General features: G+C 34.2%; 2 protein-coding genes across 2 annotated transcripts; both read left to right on the top strand.

Annotated features, from left to right (window-relative positions):
• Positions 1-5,888: 5,888 nt before the first annotated feature.
• Positions 5,889-8,137, top strand: LOC21402004 (NADH dehydrogenase [ubiquinone] 1 beta subcomplex subunit 8, mitochondrial). Its single transcript, XM_010095407.2, has 4 exons — positions 5,889-6,143; positions 6,320-6,406; positions 6,493-6,588; positions 7,929-8,137. The coding sequence occupies exons 1-4, from the start codon at positions 6,006-6,008 to the stop codon at positions 7,983-7,985; spliced, it is 378 nt and encodes a 125-aa protein (XP_010093709.1). The 5' UTR covers positions 5,889-6,005; the 3' UTR covers positions 7,986-8,137.
• A 3,856-nt stretch (positions 8,138-11,993) lies between these two features.
• LOC21402003 (putative lipid-binding protein AIR1) lies at positions 11,994-12,967 on the top strand. The gene has a single exon (XM_010095406.2). The coding sequence runs from the start codon at positions 12,193-12,195 to the stop codon at positions 12,646-12,648; it is 456 nt and encodes a 151-aa protein (XP_010093708.2). The 5' UTR covers positions 11,994-12,192; the 3' UTR covers positions 12,649-12,967.
• The last annotated feature ends 4,368 nt before the right edge of the window (positions 12,968-17,335 follow it).

Below are 17,335 nucleotides of genomic sequence, written 5' to 3'. Positions count from 1 at the left end.
AATCATGAAAATGCTATTGTTCTCTCAATTACTCTTTAAAATAAATGTTTCTCAATATATAGCTATCTATAATTTTGTAATCTATTCTCACCTTAAAATAGAGAATAAGTTTCTCTTGGGGTGTTTTGTTGCTCCTCATATTTCGTTACATCTTTAGTTTTTTTTTTTTTTTAGCTTTGTTTTTCTTCTTCTTTAAATTTTCTTAAGTTTTTTTTTTTCTTTTCTTCTCTTCTCTCATCTTTTTTTATTACATCTTTTAACATTTGATTTTTATATATTTTCAAATATATATCCTTTAAATACTTTTCTTATGGTTATTTAAAATATTATTTTTTAATTACTTTACTAAATTAATTAATTCTCATATGTGTCTTTACATAAACATCATTTTCTTGTGATCCTCATAAATTTCAACTTCAATTGTGAAACATTTTGCACAAATTTTATTTCAACTTCAATTGTGAAACATTTTGCACAAATTTTTTCTTAATTTTTGTCTTTTTTTCTCGGTCTTTTACTTCAGATTTTTTATTCTTAGTTTTGTCTTTATTTCTTTTTTCATTTCTTTTTTCTTTCTCTTTTTTTCTCCGCGAATTTGTATAATTATTCTTTTAAATGAGTCAGGTGAAATACTCATTTTTTAACTAGTATTATATATGATATCACTGGTGTTAGATTTGACTTATATCTGACATTAAATTTAACATTATTCTTAGACATGTTCCAGACTTCTGAGTAGGGGTGTAATTCAGCCGGGTAGGATCGGGTTGGGCTGAAAAATTAGGCTGAGCCGCACAGTGCGGGTTGAGAAAATTTTAGGCCGCAACACCTTCTTAAGCCCACAAACCCGTAACCTGTCGGGTGACCTCGTGTAGGCTTAGGTTACTCGGGTTGGCAGGCTTGGGCCCTGGACATTGAGCCTGTGTCCAAAGGTTGCTAAAGCAATTTTCTTCCTAAATTCACATGCTATCACGTGAATCTTTTACTAAATTCACATGCTATCAACATCCGCAGGAAAAGAGCAAGGTTTGGTAGTACACAAGTATTCAACATGCTGCCAAGTAAATGCTGAAAACCAATTTTAATGTATAACTTCATACCTCTTTTAACAGCCCAAAAGCATAAAGTCCATAAACAGTCTATAAGCATTAACATAACATCAAACATACTTCTTAACAGTCAATAAAGTCCATAAATAAAATTGACAATACGTCAAATAAACAGTCCATATAGTCCAACAAAATAAGAAATTTAGTCCACTTTAAACAGTTTAATCCAGAATAATAGCACTTCCATTCCCAACTTGCCTCTCACGGGTTGCAATAGAATTTGACACATCTTGAGAAGAAAACGTAACAAAAAAATCATTAGAATCAGGTTTAGGACAACAAAATAAACAATAAAAAGATGAAATAAAGTTAAAAAAGAAAAAGTAAAACGTAAAAAATTACCTAACTCAATATCTTCATATTTATTAAACTCTTTCATGTCAATAAGGTTGATGTGCTCACGACTACGCGTCTAATTTTGTGTACAAATCAATGCCTCCACCATCTTGGGGCTCAATGAACTCCTAAAGGGATCGAGGATACGGCCTCCTGTACTAAAAGCAGATTCTGAGACTACCGTTGAAACAAGAATAACAAGAATGTCTCTTGCAACTAGTGAGAGAACCTTGTAATTAGTTGCATTATTCTTCCACCAATCTAAAACATCAAAATTTGGCCGAGTTAGATCCTCCATAGGGTCTGTCAAGTATCTGTCCACATCATTTTTGTACTCATTCACATTCTTCTCCTTCATTTTCCTAACAAATGAGCTCTACAAACATCTTTTTCCTTCTGCGTCCGTTTTTACCTCCGTTGTACTTGTTGTTGCCGCCTCCCCACCACTTTCATTAGCCACAGATTAACCCTTGTTCCCACTATAAACCTCATGTAGCCGGTATATAGTATCCTTCACATTCTTTACTAATGTTTCAGAAGTGCAAGAATCATACACTACAAAGAAACAATATGTCAAATAATCCATTTTGTACCTGGGATCAAGTACAACAACCACAAAGAGAAGACAATTTATATTCTCAACATTCCCCCAATATTTGTCATACTTCTTTTTCATACTCACAACCATGGATGAAAGTATTGAATCCTCTTATTTGCTTAATTCAGATAGTTGGTTTTATATCTCACAAAGCTCATGAAAGTAAGAATTTGAAGTGACATTCAAAGTGGCACTAAACTTCAAAGTTATATCATAAAAAGTCTTCAGAAATTTCACAAACACCTTAACATTCTCCCAATCATCATCAAGTGGCGGGCCAATCTTCTGTTTTCCCCCTCATCTTCCAAAAAATAAGACACGAACTTGTCGCATTCCTCTTCATATCTTTCAAAAGCTTTTTGAAACTTAATGACTGCATCTAACATCATGTAGGTGGAGTTCCATCTAGTAGGGACATCTAGGACTATGAGACCTTTGTATTCAATTTTCTCTCACTCCACACATGACTTGAATTTCAACAACCTAGCTGGAGAAGACCTAACATACCTCACAGCGTTACGAATGGCAGCTATGGAATTATGTAGGTCTTTTAAACCTTCATTGACAATTAAGTTCACTATATGGGCACAACACCTAACATGCAGAATTTCCCCACCTAAAACAACCACCCCTTAATCTTCCATCTCAAGTAGGTAATCATGGAGTCATTTGAGGAGGTATTATCAACAGTCATAGTGAAGACTCTCTCAATACCCCAAGCATGCAAACATGACTTAATGACTTTACCAACACTCTCTCCCTTGTGGTTTGAAATTTGACAAAAGTTTATAATCCTTTTTTACAAAGTCCACTCACTATCAACGTAGTGTGCAGTAAGACACAAATAATTAATATTTTACAAGGATGTCCAACAATTAGTTGTTAGGCAAATCTTTTGGCTGCCTTTACTAAATTCATCCCTCAGTTTCTTCCTTTCTTCCAAAAAAAGTTGGTAAATGTCCTTGGCAATCGTAACACGGGAGGGGATAGAGAATCTAGGCTGCGTCACTTGACAAAAATTCTTAAATCCTTCACCTTCAACAAACCTAAATGAATGCTCATCTACAATCACCATTTTTGCTAACGCTTTTCTACAATGCTCCTTATTAAAGCCTATAGCAACAAGATTACTACCAGTTTCAGTGCTGGTTTGGAAACTCAGAATTTTTTGCTTTTTGTCTTGGATCCTATATGGGTATTTCTTGCATTGCTTTTCTATGTGAACCTTCATACTACTAGTGCCATGTCTCATACTATCACGCGCATATGTTGCCCCACAATAGATACACTTACACCTAGGCTCATTTGGATCCTCACCCTCTATGATTTTGAAATGATCCCAAACAGGAGACTTTTTTTGTGACTTCTTCCTCTTTTTACTATATCCTTCCTCTTTTTTGTTTTCAATTTCAGTGCCCAAAATAGGTACAGGGGTAGGGCTGGGTGTGGGAGTGGGTAAGGTAATGGGTTCTTTAGGCACAGAGACATAGGTTGGATTTTTGGTCTGGCATTTGTCACTTTCTGTTTCAGCAGAGGACTTATAAGTGCTTTCAGAAGTTTGTATCGGGTGGATGATAAATTTTTCCATCTAGCACACAAATTAACCTAAAAAACAGATAAAATATGATTGAGACTAAGCGTAGAGATTAACCTAAAATCAGTTCATCTCAGTTCTCATGAAAGCATACTATTTCTTAGTTCTCAGTTGTCACAAAACAAACAGAAAATAAAAAACAAAAAACAAAAAAAAAAGAACCTTTTTGTTTCAGTCTTGCCTTCTTCTTAACCTTTTTCGGGTATAGACTATAGACTGAAAATGCCTCTTCAGTCTTCATTCTTCTTCCTCGGCTGGAAAGCAAAAACTAGAAATTAATAAATGAGAGTAAAGATTTTGGAAACAATAAACGAGTACCATACAAAAAGCTAAAACCAACGACTATAGACTATAAAAAAGAAAATCCATATGACAGATGCAATCACAATTCCACAGAATCCTCAAGTTTCCAAACCCGAAGTTGAATCAATCCCAGCTCTGAGAAAACACTTTGCTCTCTTCAGCTATATCTCGGAGAAACCTCCAAGGCTAAACCACATTCATTGATTGCCCGACGGTACTCAACAAAGCCAAACCACATTCACTGATCCTTCTTCTTCCTAGTTGGTTTTCCCATAATTTTGTTTTCAAAGTATTAAAAAAAGGACTTCCCAAATCAAAGCTCTGTCAGCTCTGATTCATTGCCTTAATCAAAAACCCTATTTTTGCCAATTCTTACTTATAATCTAATCAGAGCAAGGAAGAACAAACAAAAAAACAAACCCAATTCACAAAGTAATAAATTTCAAGAAAAAGATTCAACCTTTGACAAAATTTCAAGCTTAAATAAGCTAGAAAAAGATGGACCAAACACAAAAAACAAAACGAAAGGTCAATCCCAAACAAAACAACAATATTTAATAACAACAACAGGTAGGGAAGAAAAAAAAATAAGAGAGAGAATAGAAACAAAGCAGACAAGGAAAGAAAAACCCACTATTTTTTTTCTTCTTCTTCTTTTTTGACAGCGTTTCTGTTTGGTTTGCTTTGATTTAGAGAGAAATAAAAAACAAAACAAAAAAATTATGGAAGAAGAAAAGGAACGGCGAGAGACTGAGGAACGACGAGTGTGAGGAACTGTGAGAGACTGAGGAACAATGAGAGACTGAAAAGAAGAAGAGGAACGGGGGATGAGGAACGATGAGTGTGAGGAACGACGAGAGACTGAGAAGTGAGAAAGAGGCGTGAAGTGAGGCGAGAGACTGAGGGAGGCGAGTGAGACTGAGGGAGGCGAGCGAGACTGAGGGGGGCGTGAAGTGAAAGTGATTAGGGATTTAAGGTTACAGACTTCATTACCCCAAGTGGAAATGAGACGGCCGGGTCGGGGCATAACGGGTTAAAGAATGCCCGCCCCGCGGCCTAACCCGCACAGTGGGGGTTGGGACTATTTGAATCCGATGTTTTTTAAAACCTTATATTTTAAGGTCGGGTCAGGTGGATTATTCGGGTTCGGGCTCAATTCTTACACCCTTACTTCTGAGCCATCTTGGATTCCTTTGTAGTCGAGCTCATTATTTCAATCACTCATAAACCATTTTAAAAATAGTATTTCAATTGTAAAACTTCAACCAACTTCATTTTAAATATCTCCAAACCTAATAAGGAGTTTTTGTTATCCCTTCTTTGTTATTGTTGTTTTTTTTTTTTTTGACAAAAAACAAAAAATACCACTTAAATGGTAAATAATACTATTTATAGCACTCCATTTAAATAATAAAATTTTTTCATTTAATTAATAAAAAGGAGATAAAAAGACTACGATGACACTTAATGGGTAATCTTGATAAATACTTTTTGAAAGTGTACGGGTAAAGATTTTTACCCTTTACTCTTAATTCATAACCTTTTTAGTCAAATAATTAGACAAATAAAATGATATTTATCAAGAGTAAGGGATAAAGGTCCAGACTCATATATTCTTAAGAATAAATTCTTCATTTTTTTTACACTTACTTTTTTCACTTTTTTTATATTAATTATTTAAAATTATATAAATAATAGACATTCGTAAAATCATGGGAAACCATTACTTCCCTCTTTATCTCTCTCTGTGTTTTACTGGAGCACTGCATGAGGTTGGGCTATCAGGTCCATCAGGCCACACTGCCTAACATGGAGAGAGAATCAGAGACTACTGGGCTTATAGTCCATTAGGAGACAACGCACACTAATCTGGCGCTGGGCCTTAGGAACGACGCCGTTCTACTTGGAAACGCATATCCCAAATTCCTAACCACACCCACAAATCGAGAGCAAAAAACCACACCAACAGGGCCACTATTATGCCGTCTGTAAACGACAACTAAAGAAATCGCAGTAGAAAACAAACAGCGAAGAAGAAGAAGAAGAAGAATTTCGATCGAGAGAAATGGCAGGGAGATTAAGCAATGTGGCGTCCAAGATCATGGGCGGAAACGGCGTCGTTTGCCGCTCCGTCGCCTCCTCTCTCCGCCTCCGCTCCGGCATGGGCCTCCCAGTCGGCAAGCACATCGTCCCCGAAAAGCCCGTATGCATAAAAACCTAGATATCCATAACCCATTTCTATTACTCTTTTTTTATTTCTCAACAGTTATTCAAATTAATCAAACCTGAAATCGAACTCTAAGAAAGCATTCATTTTTGTTTTTTGTTTTTTGTTTTTTTTTTTGTTTTTTTTTGTTTTTGGTGTGTGTGGCGATTCAGCTTCCTGTGAACGACGAATTGGTTTGGGACAACGGAACCCCATTTCCCGAGCCCTGTATAGATCGTATTGCCGATACTGTTGGTAAGGTATATAATTTTAGGGTTTATGAATTCGTAGATTTGGGAATTTATTTGTTTATTTGTTTATTTTGGAATTTCTGAATTTTGTGTAGTATGAAGCATTGGCTTGGCTATGTGGAGGTTTGGGCTTTTTCGCGTCCTTGGGATTGTTGGCTGTTTGGAATGACAAAGCCTCCAAGATTCCTTTTGTAAGTCTCAAAACTCGGCTTTGCTTCATAGTTAATTTTGTTTTTTAATCTTTCTCAATTAAGGATTCTCCCAGTGGGATTGTTTTCCAAGATTCCTGTTTGCTGAATCACGCCCCCGGTGAAAAGATGGAATTTTTTTAGAATTTGTTTCAAAATGACCCCTGCCTTTAGTTTTGAAAGAGCTGAATGGCCTTAATTGTAACATTAAAACGTACTATAATCTTATATTACGTTGAATTGGAGCGATTATGGCTTTGATCTGGACTTGTAGATTCTGTATGAAACCGCTCGATCCTGTGATACATATAGAGTTGGCATTACTTCTTGTTGCTCTAAATTGAATCAAAGTCTTAAATTTTGTGTAATGTGGCTACAATGGACTCTAACCCACTTTCTAGGTGTTTAACCACTATCTCACGAGTTGCTTTTGTTCTAATTGCCTTTCACATTATGTATAGTTTGGTCATCTAAGTAGCGCTTTACACAATTTTAATAAGCTTTACTCAGAGAACGTTATTAGTTTCTTTTGGACACTCTGCCGCTGACTGCAGAGGGCAATTGCAGATTGGGAAATACCAAATTATCTTTTGTCAGACTCTTGGATGGAGTCATTTGTTTTTTCAGTGGCGGGAAATTGTTGTTGCTATGATACCTCTCAGTAGTCACAAAATCTTGTTAAGTAAATAGGAATTTGAATCTTTGAAGGTTTGAAGTTCTTTGCATCTGACATGGAGTGTCGCATGGTATGGTATTAGCATGCTGATTCTGGAGAAAAGTGGAAAATTGTGAGGGGATATTCCCAGCTCATTACTCCAGTCAAGTTTAGTTTTCTTCCCAGAATTCTATATATATTGGGTGTGTCGGAAACTGGATAAAGAGTGCAAAGAGCTGATGTCCTTGTTTATTATTTCCTTTTCTTAATGTGTCAAGAAGCAAGCCCGCACGCATATCCATTTTTTCAAAGAAAGTTATTTTCTTCCGACACCACTATATCTGAACTTCGACAATTTGACGTATACTTGAAACATTTATATACGTGGTGTCTGAGACTTTACAATGACTAGTCGACTGTATCTATTCAAAGCGCAACCTTGTAAGCTATTATTGTGAGAGATATTCGTATTATGAATCTATGGAACTGTACTTAAGAGGTGCAAATTATTAGAAAGCTTATAGTTCTTCTCCGACTCTGTTTTGGCTCTGCTTTCTAGTTTCTCTTATGTTGCATTTTTTTTTATTCATGTAATATTTTTCTGATACCAGCTTAATTGGCTATAATGCTTTCGAAAAGCATTTGACACTTATGCTGATTGGTGAATCTTTTTTGTTTCTTTGTACAGACACCCAAAGTTTATCCCTATGACAATCTACGAGTGGAGCTTGGTGGAGAACCATAGGTAGATCTGGGAGTGGCTAGTTGCTGGTTACTTATGTTTAAGATTGTCTTTGGTTTTTGTATGTTTTCGGAGTTTGGAATGGTTCAAAATAAGGGATCATGGTTACCTTATGTGTAAACTTAAATAATAGATCATTTTCGCCTTTTTCTGAACTAACATCTTCAACCACAGAGTTGCATATTGTTTTGTTTGGCAACAAAGTGAGAATTATCTCATTTTAATCAATCTTCATTAGTTCCAAATATTGTATAAGTAGCGCTCAAACTGGATGAAAGAAAATGAACTAGGAACAAGCGAGTTAAAACCGACAAACTGGTCTCAATGCGGAAATGTGCTGTATGTTCTGATTTGAAGTAAATTGTTTCTTGAAATGATGAAATCTCGAGTTTCTGATTGTCAAGGGAATTAAACCTCCCTAGTTTGATAGATTATGTAGTTTCATTAAAGGAATGAATGGCCAATGCAATTTTTGGAGGTAAAATATTTTACACTCTGGGGGCCAGATACCCATCAAGCTCTGGTCTCCATGATCCATATTTCGTTGTGAGATTGCAAATTGGCAAGGTTTTACTGTGTATATTCGATTTTCAAACGGTGGCGGATGGGCCGGCCACGTTTATTTGTCAAATTATTTTTTTCAAGGATTTGGCTATTAAACCGTCTAATTCTATGCTAATACTAATGCTATATTTGACACTAAAAATTATAATATGACGTGTTATTTTTATTTCTGGTTCAATGTATAATGCTTTTTGAAATGTTAAATTTACTTTTTTATAATTATTAAGTTTTGAAATTTGTAAAAGTAAATTTTTAATTTTAAAATAATTTTTAAAAATAAAAGTTTTAATGATTAAATGTAAAAGTAACCGTATAAACAATAAGAATCAAATGTCAAATTTGTTATATGTTATACTTTGTGAGAAATTTATCAAAAAAATATAGCACATGATAAATTTGCCACAATAAATAGCATTGCATTGGATTTTTTTTTTTTAAATGCTAAATTTACCATTGGCAAATCAATTATATCATTGTATTGAAGATGCTCTTAGTAATTATATATTCTATTTATTTGATTAAAATGGGAAAAAGGAGTATGGTACTTGTAATTTTTTATATCTCAAGGATGACGATTTAACGGAAACTACAAGTTGTACTGTAGACACTGTGAAGCCATGTTATGGGGTATTCTTTTATTAGATATTTGCACATTCATTTACGGGTGCAATGGTTTTATATTTTAGGATTCATTTTTGTATTGGTGGTACAATTTTATTTTATATATATATATATATTTGTAGAACTTCGGTATTATATAACATGCAAACACCTTTTTCTTTTAAATACGCCACCAATTGTCCTCTCTCTATTTATATAATTTTGTTGCCATTTTCATTTGTCCATTAATGCACGACCCGCTTAAGTTTCAATGTGCAACAGTTCTTTTCTATGATAATGATGCTTCACGATGAATGATATTTGGTCGCGTATTCCCAAGTGCTGATCTGATTATTGTTCATTTGTTAGGTTGGGAAACCATCATTTTTTAATCTACCTTATGATTTCTAATTCCATCGTACAAAATACAAAATCACTCGAAGTAAAATCACAATTATTAACATGTGTAAAAAAGTATGTTATTGAAACTAGTAAAACTTATATGATGCCATTTTCTTTTTGTTGTCAAATCAGAGAAACGAAATTGACTACTCAGAGAAAGTGAAAACTTTCCGTGGCATCATCAAGAAATAAGATTTCTTTTCTTTTCACTTGTCTATGAACTGCAAAATAGTACCACTAGACTTCTCGAAACTCAACTTTCTTTATCCACTCATTTTCTAGCCAATTGGATATATATATATAGTCACCATCACAATTTCATTCATATTAATCATGACTTCTGTGCAATAAGAGCTAGCTGTAATAATAATCGTATTCGGAAGATACATATTACAAGTTCATGCTATTGCTTATGGATTTAAAACTTAATATAAAATCTCTTGTGTCTCGTTCATTTTATCGATTTGAGTTTTTAATTTTAAGCTTATCACAGTTAAAAGTTCTTATAAAAAGTTATATCTAATTTTTTTATTACAATTAGAAATTCTCACATAAAATTACATCTCAACTCAAATTAAAACTCAAATCAGTGAACTGAACGAGACCTTAATTAATAGACGGAAATTATATGTAGAATATACTTTAGCAGATGGAGAGGACACAACACGTCTTTGTTCATGTGCTCTCCTGCCGAGTGAAGGTCCACAATGGGTTGATCTGAGTTTCCCCATAATAATATGATCAGTAACAAGCTAAATGACAATTCCAATCACATGTATATGTCGATTTAGTATCTCTAGTTTCTACACATTTCTTGGCTAAATGTGTAATTATAATTAATCTTATTTAATGTATACACACATACACACATATGGACCAAGTGAATATTAGAGGAAACAGTAAATGAACTTCACATGATGCAAAATCTGGTTAATATTAATGCTTGTCAAGACTAAATTCGGCCTCATCATCATGTTTCTTCTAATTTTATATTTCTTTAATCGGACGTTGAACAAAAAACATATTGTTGGAAACCTTGTTCAACAAAGTATAAATTGATCGGCGCCTAGCTTAGCTAGTCAGTAGATTATAATATTCGTCTTATAGTCATTTAATTTCACCGCTTGGAAACATACCACCAGATGACAAATAATATCAAGATAAATCTGAAACACGTTTTATTAATATTACCTAAGACATTTAAAATTTAACTTCTTATATATATATATATGTATATGTTGATGGTGGAATTTCGTCAACAAAGTTATGCTGGATTGCCATTCGGTGGTCAGTTGGGTTACCGGCCAAAACTAGTTATATTTTCGGATTTATGCAACCGATTATGTTTGTTTTCAAGGTATTTTGAAGATATATCGATTTGTCGTTAAAACGAAAGAAAAGAACACACGAGATTATAGTGGTTCACTCTATCACGAAAGAGCTACATCCACTTGTTATTGTATTTTTCTTTTTCTCCAAAGATTACAAAGAACCCTCCTTTCTCTCTCTCGGGCTTTGCCCTTTTTATGTCTTACAGATTACATATGGGTACCTTTGGGGCGGACTGTGACAGGGGGTTCTCTAATGGTTTTTCTCACGTAACCTATTATCCTACCTGCCTAGACCGTAGCCTCTCAGCACCTTTTGGACTGTTCACTCACCCACTTTATCCACTATTGCGGCTCTGCGGATCCTCTGTGATTTCCATTGGTGCGTTCTAGGTGGTTTATGGGCAGATAATCATTTCCTGTGCTACTGACATTCTCTAAACCCAGAAGTAACATAGGGATTTCCCCCTTGCCACCTTAGAGGTCATTCTTGGGGCGTGGACCCAAACTCATGCGTTCTGCCCTCTGCGCCTATATCATATTTCACAAGGCGCGGCCTCCGTTCCGGTCGATCCCCTCACGGTACCGCTGGTTTGCTGCGAACAAATCATGCAGGCCTCGACTTTGTGTAGGGTTGATAGTTGCAAGAATTGTCCCATAGGGTTGGCCTTTTCACCGGATGGCGGATGGGGAAATGAGCTTTAGGCGTCGACCGCTACCTGACGTGGCGGGTTTAGGGTCACATGGAGCACGATCATTATATGACGTGTCAAAGCATATTTTTCCACACAATAATATATATTGACAAAAGCACCGAACTTCTCAAATCCCTAATGTGACACTCAAGTATTAAAAATTATTTAAAAAAAACATATATTTTACCGACTAAATAAAAAGTATAGAAAACTACGACCCTCGAAATTGTATAGAATATAGTAGTATAACACTACTATATATGTCTAATTAGGAAGCTAAGAAGCCACAAAAATTGACAACGAGAACACAAAGAAAAGTCCAAAGTGTCCCATAGGCTTATCTTCCAAGTTGCGTTGCCAGGTTGTGCGCTGCTTGGTATTCCGATCTATCCCTACATGCCCACATGCCCAATAATATAATTCTATATGTATGTGTCCAATTATTATTACAATATATGTATATATTCTAACCCTAATCTCCATCTATAAAATCCACACCCCAACTTCACCATTTCCATAACTAGCTAGTACTAGTACAATTTTTTCCTCTCTAGCTAGCTGAAAACCCAAAGCCGGTTTCTCAATTAATTTCTTGTCCTTAATTTTAATTGAGAAATTAATATGGCTTATTCCAAGGGTCAAGTGTCCACTGCCCTAATCCTCTCCCTCAACATAATCTTCTTCAGCATGGTGAGCTCCACCTATGTCCCAGCTTGTCCACCGGTGCCCGAAAAGAGCCACAAACACCACCCCAAGACCCCATCAACCCCATCGACCCCGTCGGCGCCGGCGAACCCCAGCCCTAAGAAGAAGGAAAGCTGCCCTATCAACACCCTTAAGTTAGGCGTGTGCGCCAACGTGTTGGATGATTTGGTTCACCTTGTTGTGGGGGTCCCACCCAAGGAACCTTGCTGCTCTCTCATCAATGGTCTGGCTGATTTGGAAGCTGCTGTTTGCCTTTGCACCGCCCTTAAGGCTAATGTTTTGGGAGTCGTCAACCTCAACATCCCAATCCAACTTAGCTTGCTTCTCAACTACTGTGGCACGGGCGTTCCCTCTGGCTTCCAATGTGCTTAATTGATCATCATTGAGTACCGTACTACGTACTTACTAGTACTCTCTCTTGATCATCTTTGCTTTTCATGTTTAATTTGTTTCCTTTTTATTGGTCATTTCATCACGATGATGATGACGTTGTTTGATTCCTGGGATTGTTTTCATTGGCTCATTATGCCATCGATATTGAACATCGATGATATATTGTTTCACGGGGATCATATGGAAGGATCAATCCTCATGATCTTGACCTTCTTGATCCTAGTCATGATTTTCTAGATTTTGTTGTATCATTCTAATAAAAATGTGGATTTTGAATTCATGTATTGTTTGAGTTCTTAATTACCGAAATATTTACTTGTGGTTTCAGTGATGATGACTAGTACTGGAGAGCTTCTAGTTATTTACAATTCTATAAGTCAAGCCTTGTCTACTTTAGAGTGTTTCAAATCATCCAAAGTATTTTCCGGACCTTAACACATTTAATATATCCAGCCTCTTTTTATATATTTAAAAATTGAACAGAATATAGTCTTTTTTGATGAAAAATATCGTCTTCAATCCAAATGCAAAATATATGACAATTACAAAAACTAAACAGGATTAATTTGCAATTTGCAATTAGAATTAAGTGTCCATGATTTAGTGCCAAAACATAAGTCCAAGCCAAGTATATCGTTTTCAAGCCAAAATAATACAAAAATATATGTTGCAATTACAAAAACTAAATAGGATTAATTTGCAAGTATAATTAAGTATCCGAGACTTACTGCCAAAGCATAAATCCTAGCCAGCATGGACACACACATATGTACATATATACTCAGATCGTTTTGTTGCAAGACAGAATTTAGTGTTATAACTATTGAGATGTTATGTAAATCACTAGCTAAGCTATGATGATTTTATCAACTCATGAGCATACATATAAATACACACACGCCCGCACACATATATGTATATATATTCTTTGAATAATTATATATAGCAACTGATGATTATTAATATTCCGTGATCAATATTATAGTACCCGTCGAGTAATGGTTCATATAAAAAACTACTCTTTATAATATCTCATTTTTCCCTAGTTTGGATGAACATTCAAATGGATGGCATAATTAAGGCCAATGATCGTCAAGAATACATTTGATCAGGATAAAATGAAACACATGCACGATGATCTCGTCAATTATTTATTTTCAGCACTAAAAGCAGGAAAGTAAAATACGGGTTTTATCCTTTGAGTTTGAATTGTCCAGTTTGTCCTTTTTTTTCCCTCTCTTTTCCTTTTAGGGAAATAATAGAAAATATGCCAATATAAAAAGTTTAAAAAAGTATATAGGCTAATTTTTAGTTATAGAAATTAATAGGCCATAACTTGTTAAGTTATGGTTCATAACACGATAAGTTATGGATAAACTTGTCAAGTTATGATTCATAGCCAGACAAGTTATGGATAATTATGGATAATAACTTGTCAAGTTATAGTTCATAACCAGACAAGTTATGGACGAAAACAGTAATTTGGCCTATTTATTAACTTATGTAAACTATTGGCCTATTAATTTTAATTCATCTCAAGTCTTGACCTATTTTCTTCTTTCTCCCTTTCTTTTACTGCGCATGGGCCTTTGGGCCTTTTCTTACCTTATAGTCTCATTGTGCATTTTTTTCTTAGTTTTTCATTTCTTTATATTTACTAATTTATTTCAATTATCAATAAAAATCAACATTTATTATTTTGAATACATATTTTAACAATATTTTATTATTTTAGTTATGAACTAAAGTCAATAGACCAATCCAGAAAACATCCAAAGATCAGGTAATGTAACGACTTCTAAATTCTTTAATTTACACCACGTATCATTAAAAATTTTCAAGTTACTTAATTATTATTATTAGTATAATTTTTTAAAATTTGTGTTTTACAGTTAAGAAGAAAAAAAAAGAAAACAAAAGTTATAATACATTCTAAGAAACTTTAAATTAGAATATTATATAGATATATCTATATGTATGTACATAAAAATTATCAATTTTTTGTATAATACAATAACGCTCGGACTTTTGACTAATAATTAACTAAATGCAAAGTTATATATGGCTAGAAAGTACGCGGTTTCACTCTCACATCTCAGAACGCTACAATGATATGCAAAAAATAAATAAATAAATAAATAAAAATAAAAACAATCTAATCCTATATATACACAACCACTTGCAACATAGCAGCTCGGGACACATGTCACTTCGCTTGGGACAAATTGGGGTACACTCCAAAACGTTCCTTGCTATGAATTTGGGTCCACGGCCATAAACAGACAAACTATGATTAAAATTTTCCAGCAACCAAAAGAAGGAAAAAAAAAGGGAAAAGAATCTTAATTACTGAAGATTAATGCGTATTATGTCATGCTAAAACAAAACATTTGCTAATATACTTTAAAGTTACACGTATATACTAAGACAAATTCAGCTGGTACTTAGTTATCAAGAAGAAAAGTTGTGGATCAGATTGAAACACGTATTTTAAGCCATTTGATTTGTCTGCATGAACTTCATATGCTATAGCTAGCTAATTATATCGCAAGATGCACTGTTCAATATTGAAAAAACACATTCTGCACAAACAAAAAGATGATATGGGTAAAGTACCAACCCCTATCTATGTATATCTTTTGACAAAATATTTGCGACGACATGTCTATTGATCAAGAAGCAAGTTGTGTTCATTAGCATCAAGGTTAGATTAGTTTACGTAATTTCAGACCAGCTTAATTAGTGTTTGGTGAGTGTGCGAGTTTACTTTCGATTTTATACAATTCCGCGGTTCAATTAATCAAGTCCCATGAGATACAAATAAAAGAAAAAAAAATCAACGATAGAATATATATAAATGCATTTTGCTAGATGTAGATAGGCATCTAATAGTTCTAGTCTAAAACTCAAAGGCCGAGAAATCTTAGATGAAAATTGAAAGGGTAATTAAAGTTACATACAACGCTAATTAAATTCCTTTAAATGAATTAAGTAGTAGAAGGAAGGCTGATATATATTGGCGAAAAAGGATATACCATTACAATCTGCAATGTGACGCTAGCCAATTATTAAAGGCATTAGTAAAAAAGAAAGAAAAAAAAACTACTTATATTGTATTATACAATCTTGACATATAAAGGTAATTAGGTGAGCTGTACTCGTTGCATATGTAAAATGTGAATTTTTGTAGAAATGCATATATAAGAAACCGAAAAAAAAAATGAAAAAATAAAAGGTAAGAAATTAAAATGAATAGGGAATTCACATTAACATCCTTCACGCACACAGAAAAATTAAAACGCAAAAAGAAAAAAAAAATCAAGAATTCACATGTTCGCATCGTGAACTGGAGTACATAGCAGTATTGGCACGTCCTATATATGCAGAGACTCTGAGCATATGATCTTTACTCTTTTATTTTTTATGTTTTTGGGTAGCATATGTGTTTAGGTCTCCGACTAACCTGCCATCATACCAAGAGTGGATGGAAAAAAAAATTGACATATATAAGTTTATAACAAACATATTCAAATTTGATATTTTCTTGATCAAACTTCATATGATATTATTCTTTGATATTCACTCGAGCTTCTAGTAGCCCTTTTTATTTATCAAATTATTATATTCTGAAACATTCACTTCTGTAACCTAAAGGTGCAGATTTTGGCTTTGAGTATAATAGTTAAAGGTTTATGTGTTAAACATAATAAATTCAGCCAATAAACAAAAGCTGTCAAACATAAACAGTAAGTCGTAACCAAATATAATTTTTAAAGTTTGTCCATATAGCTAATGAATAAAATTCTTAGGATACTACTCATGCCTGGCTGGAAGCCATGCCTAATTATTATTTTTAAGGACAGCCCGATAAGGAAATGAAAAACAATAGGAAAAAAAAAATGAAAATGAAAATTTTTTGGTGGGATACGATAAAAACATTTTACTGTATTGTTTTTATGTGCAGTATAACAAAGAAGTAGTTGGGTGCGTAATTGTGTAACTTAAAATTCAAATCTTGATTGTTTTATTTTTTTTAATATAGTGAAAAATTAAGGTCTCATATTGTATATTAAAAAAAAAGAAGAAGAAGAGGTTAAAAGAGAGAGAGAGAGAGAAATTATTGGGACGTTTAGTTTATAAGTTAGAATTATGATTTATAATTTTAATTTTTAAAATTTAAATTTTTTATAAGAAAAAAATACTCTAAAAACTCAAGAATCATAATTCAGAACTATAAAATCCTTGAAATAAACATCCCGTACAAAAGCTAGAAGGGCTAAAAAGGAAAGAAAAAAAGAAAGAGAGAGGGAGAGAAGGGGAAGAGGAGAAGTGGGGGAGGAAAATTTAGAAGCAAACAAAGAGGATGCATAGAAAGCTGCGAAACTGAAGTGGTTCTGAAATCGATCACGTTCACGAGATCGTACTGAAGCACTCACGGATTTCATATCGAAGTTTGCAATCGACCAACAACACTGGACAAACCCCTCGAATTTATTCACATTCGAACCCATGAAGTTCTCTAAACATTCATCACACACACACACACACACACACACACACACACACACACACACACTCTCTCTCTCTCTCTCTCTCTCTCTCTCTCTCTCTCTCTCTCTCTCTCTCTCTCTCTCTCTCTCTCTCTCTCTCTCTCTCTCTCATGTTT

Source organism: Morus notabilis, unplaced genomic scaffold, assembly GCF_000414095.1.
Source record: "Morus notabilis unplaced genomic scaffold, ASM41409v2 Scaffold3, whole genome shotgun sequence".
NCBI classification, from domain to species: Eukaryota; Viridiplantae; Streptophyta; class Magnoliopsida; order Rosales; family Moraceae; genus Morus; species Morus notabilis.
Note: the sequence above shows the minus strand (reverse complement) of the source record. Positions and strands in the feature narration are given on the sequence as shown.

Bases quoted from the DNA above. Each gene is read 5' to 3' on its own strand.
- LOC21402004 (XM_010095407.2), top strand. From the start codon at position 6,006: ATGGCAGGGAGATTAAGCAATGTGGCGTCCAAGATCATGGGCGGAAAC. The intron at 6,144-6,319 runs GTATGCATAAAA...GTGGCGATTCAG, and splicing joins ACATCGTCCCCGAAAAGCCC to CTTCCTGTGAACGACGAATT. The intron at 6,407-6,492 runs GTATATAATTTT...AATTTTGTGTAG, and splicing joins TTGCCGATACTGTTGGTAAG to TATGAAGCATTGGCTTGGCT.
- LOC21402003 (XM_010095406.2), top strand. From the start codon at position 12,193: ATGGCTTATTCCAAGGGTCAAGTGTCCACTGCCCTAATCCTCTCCCTC.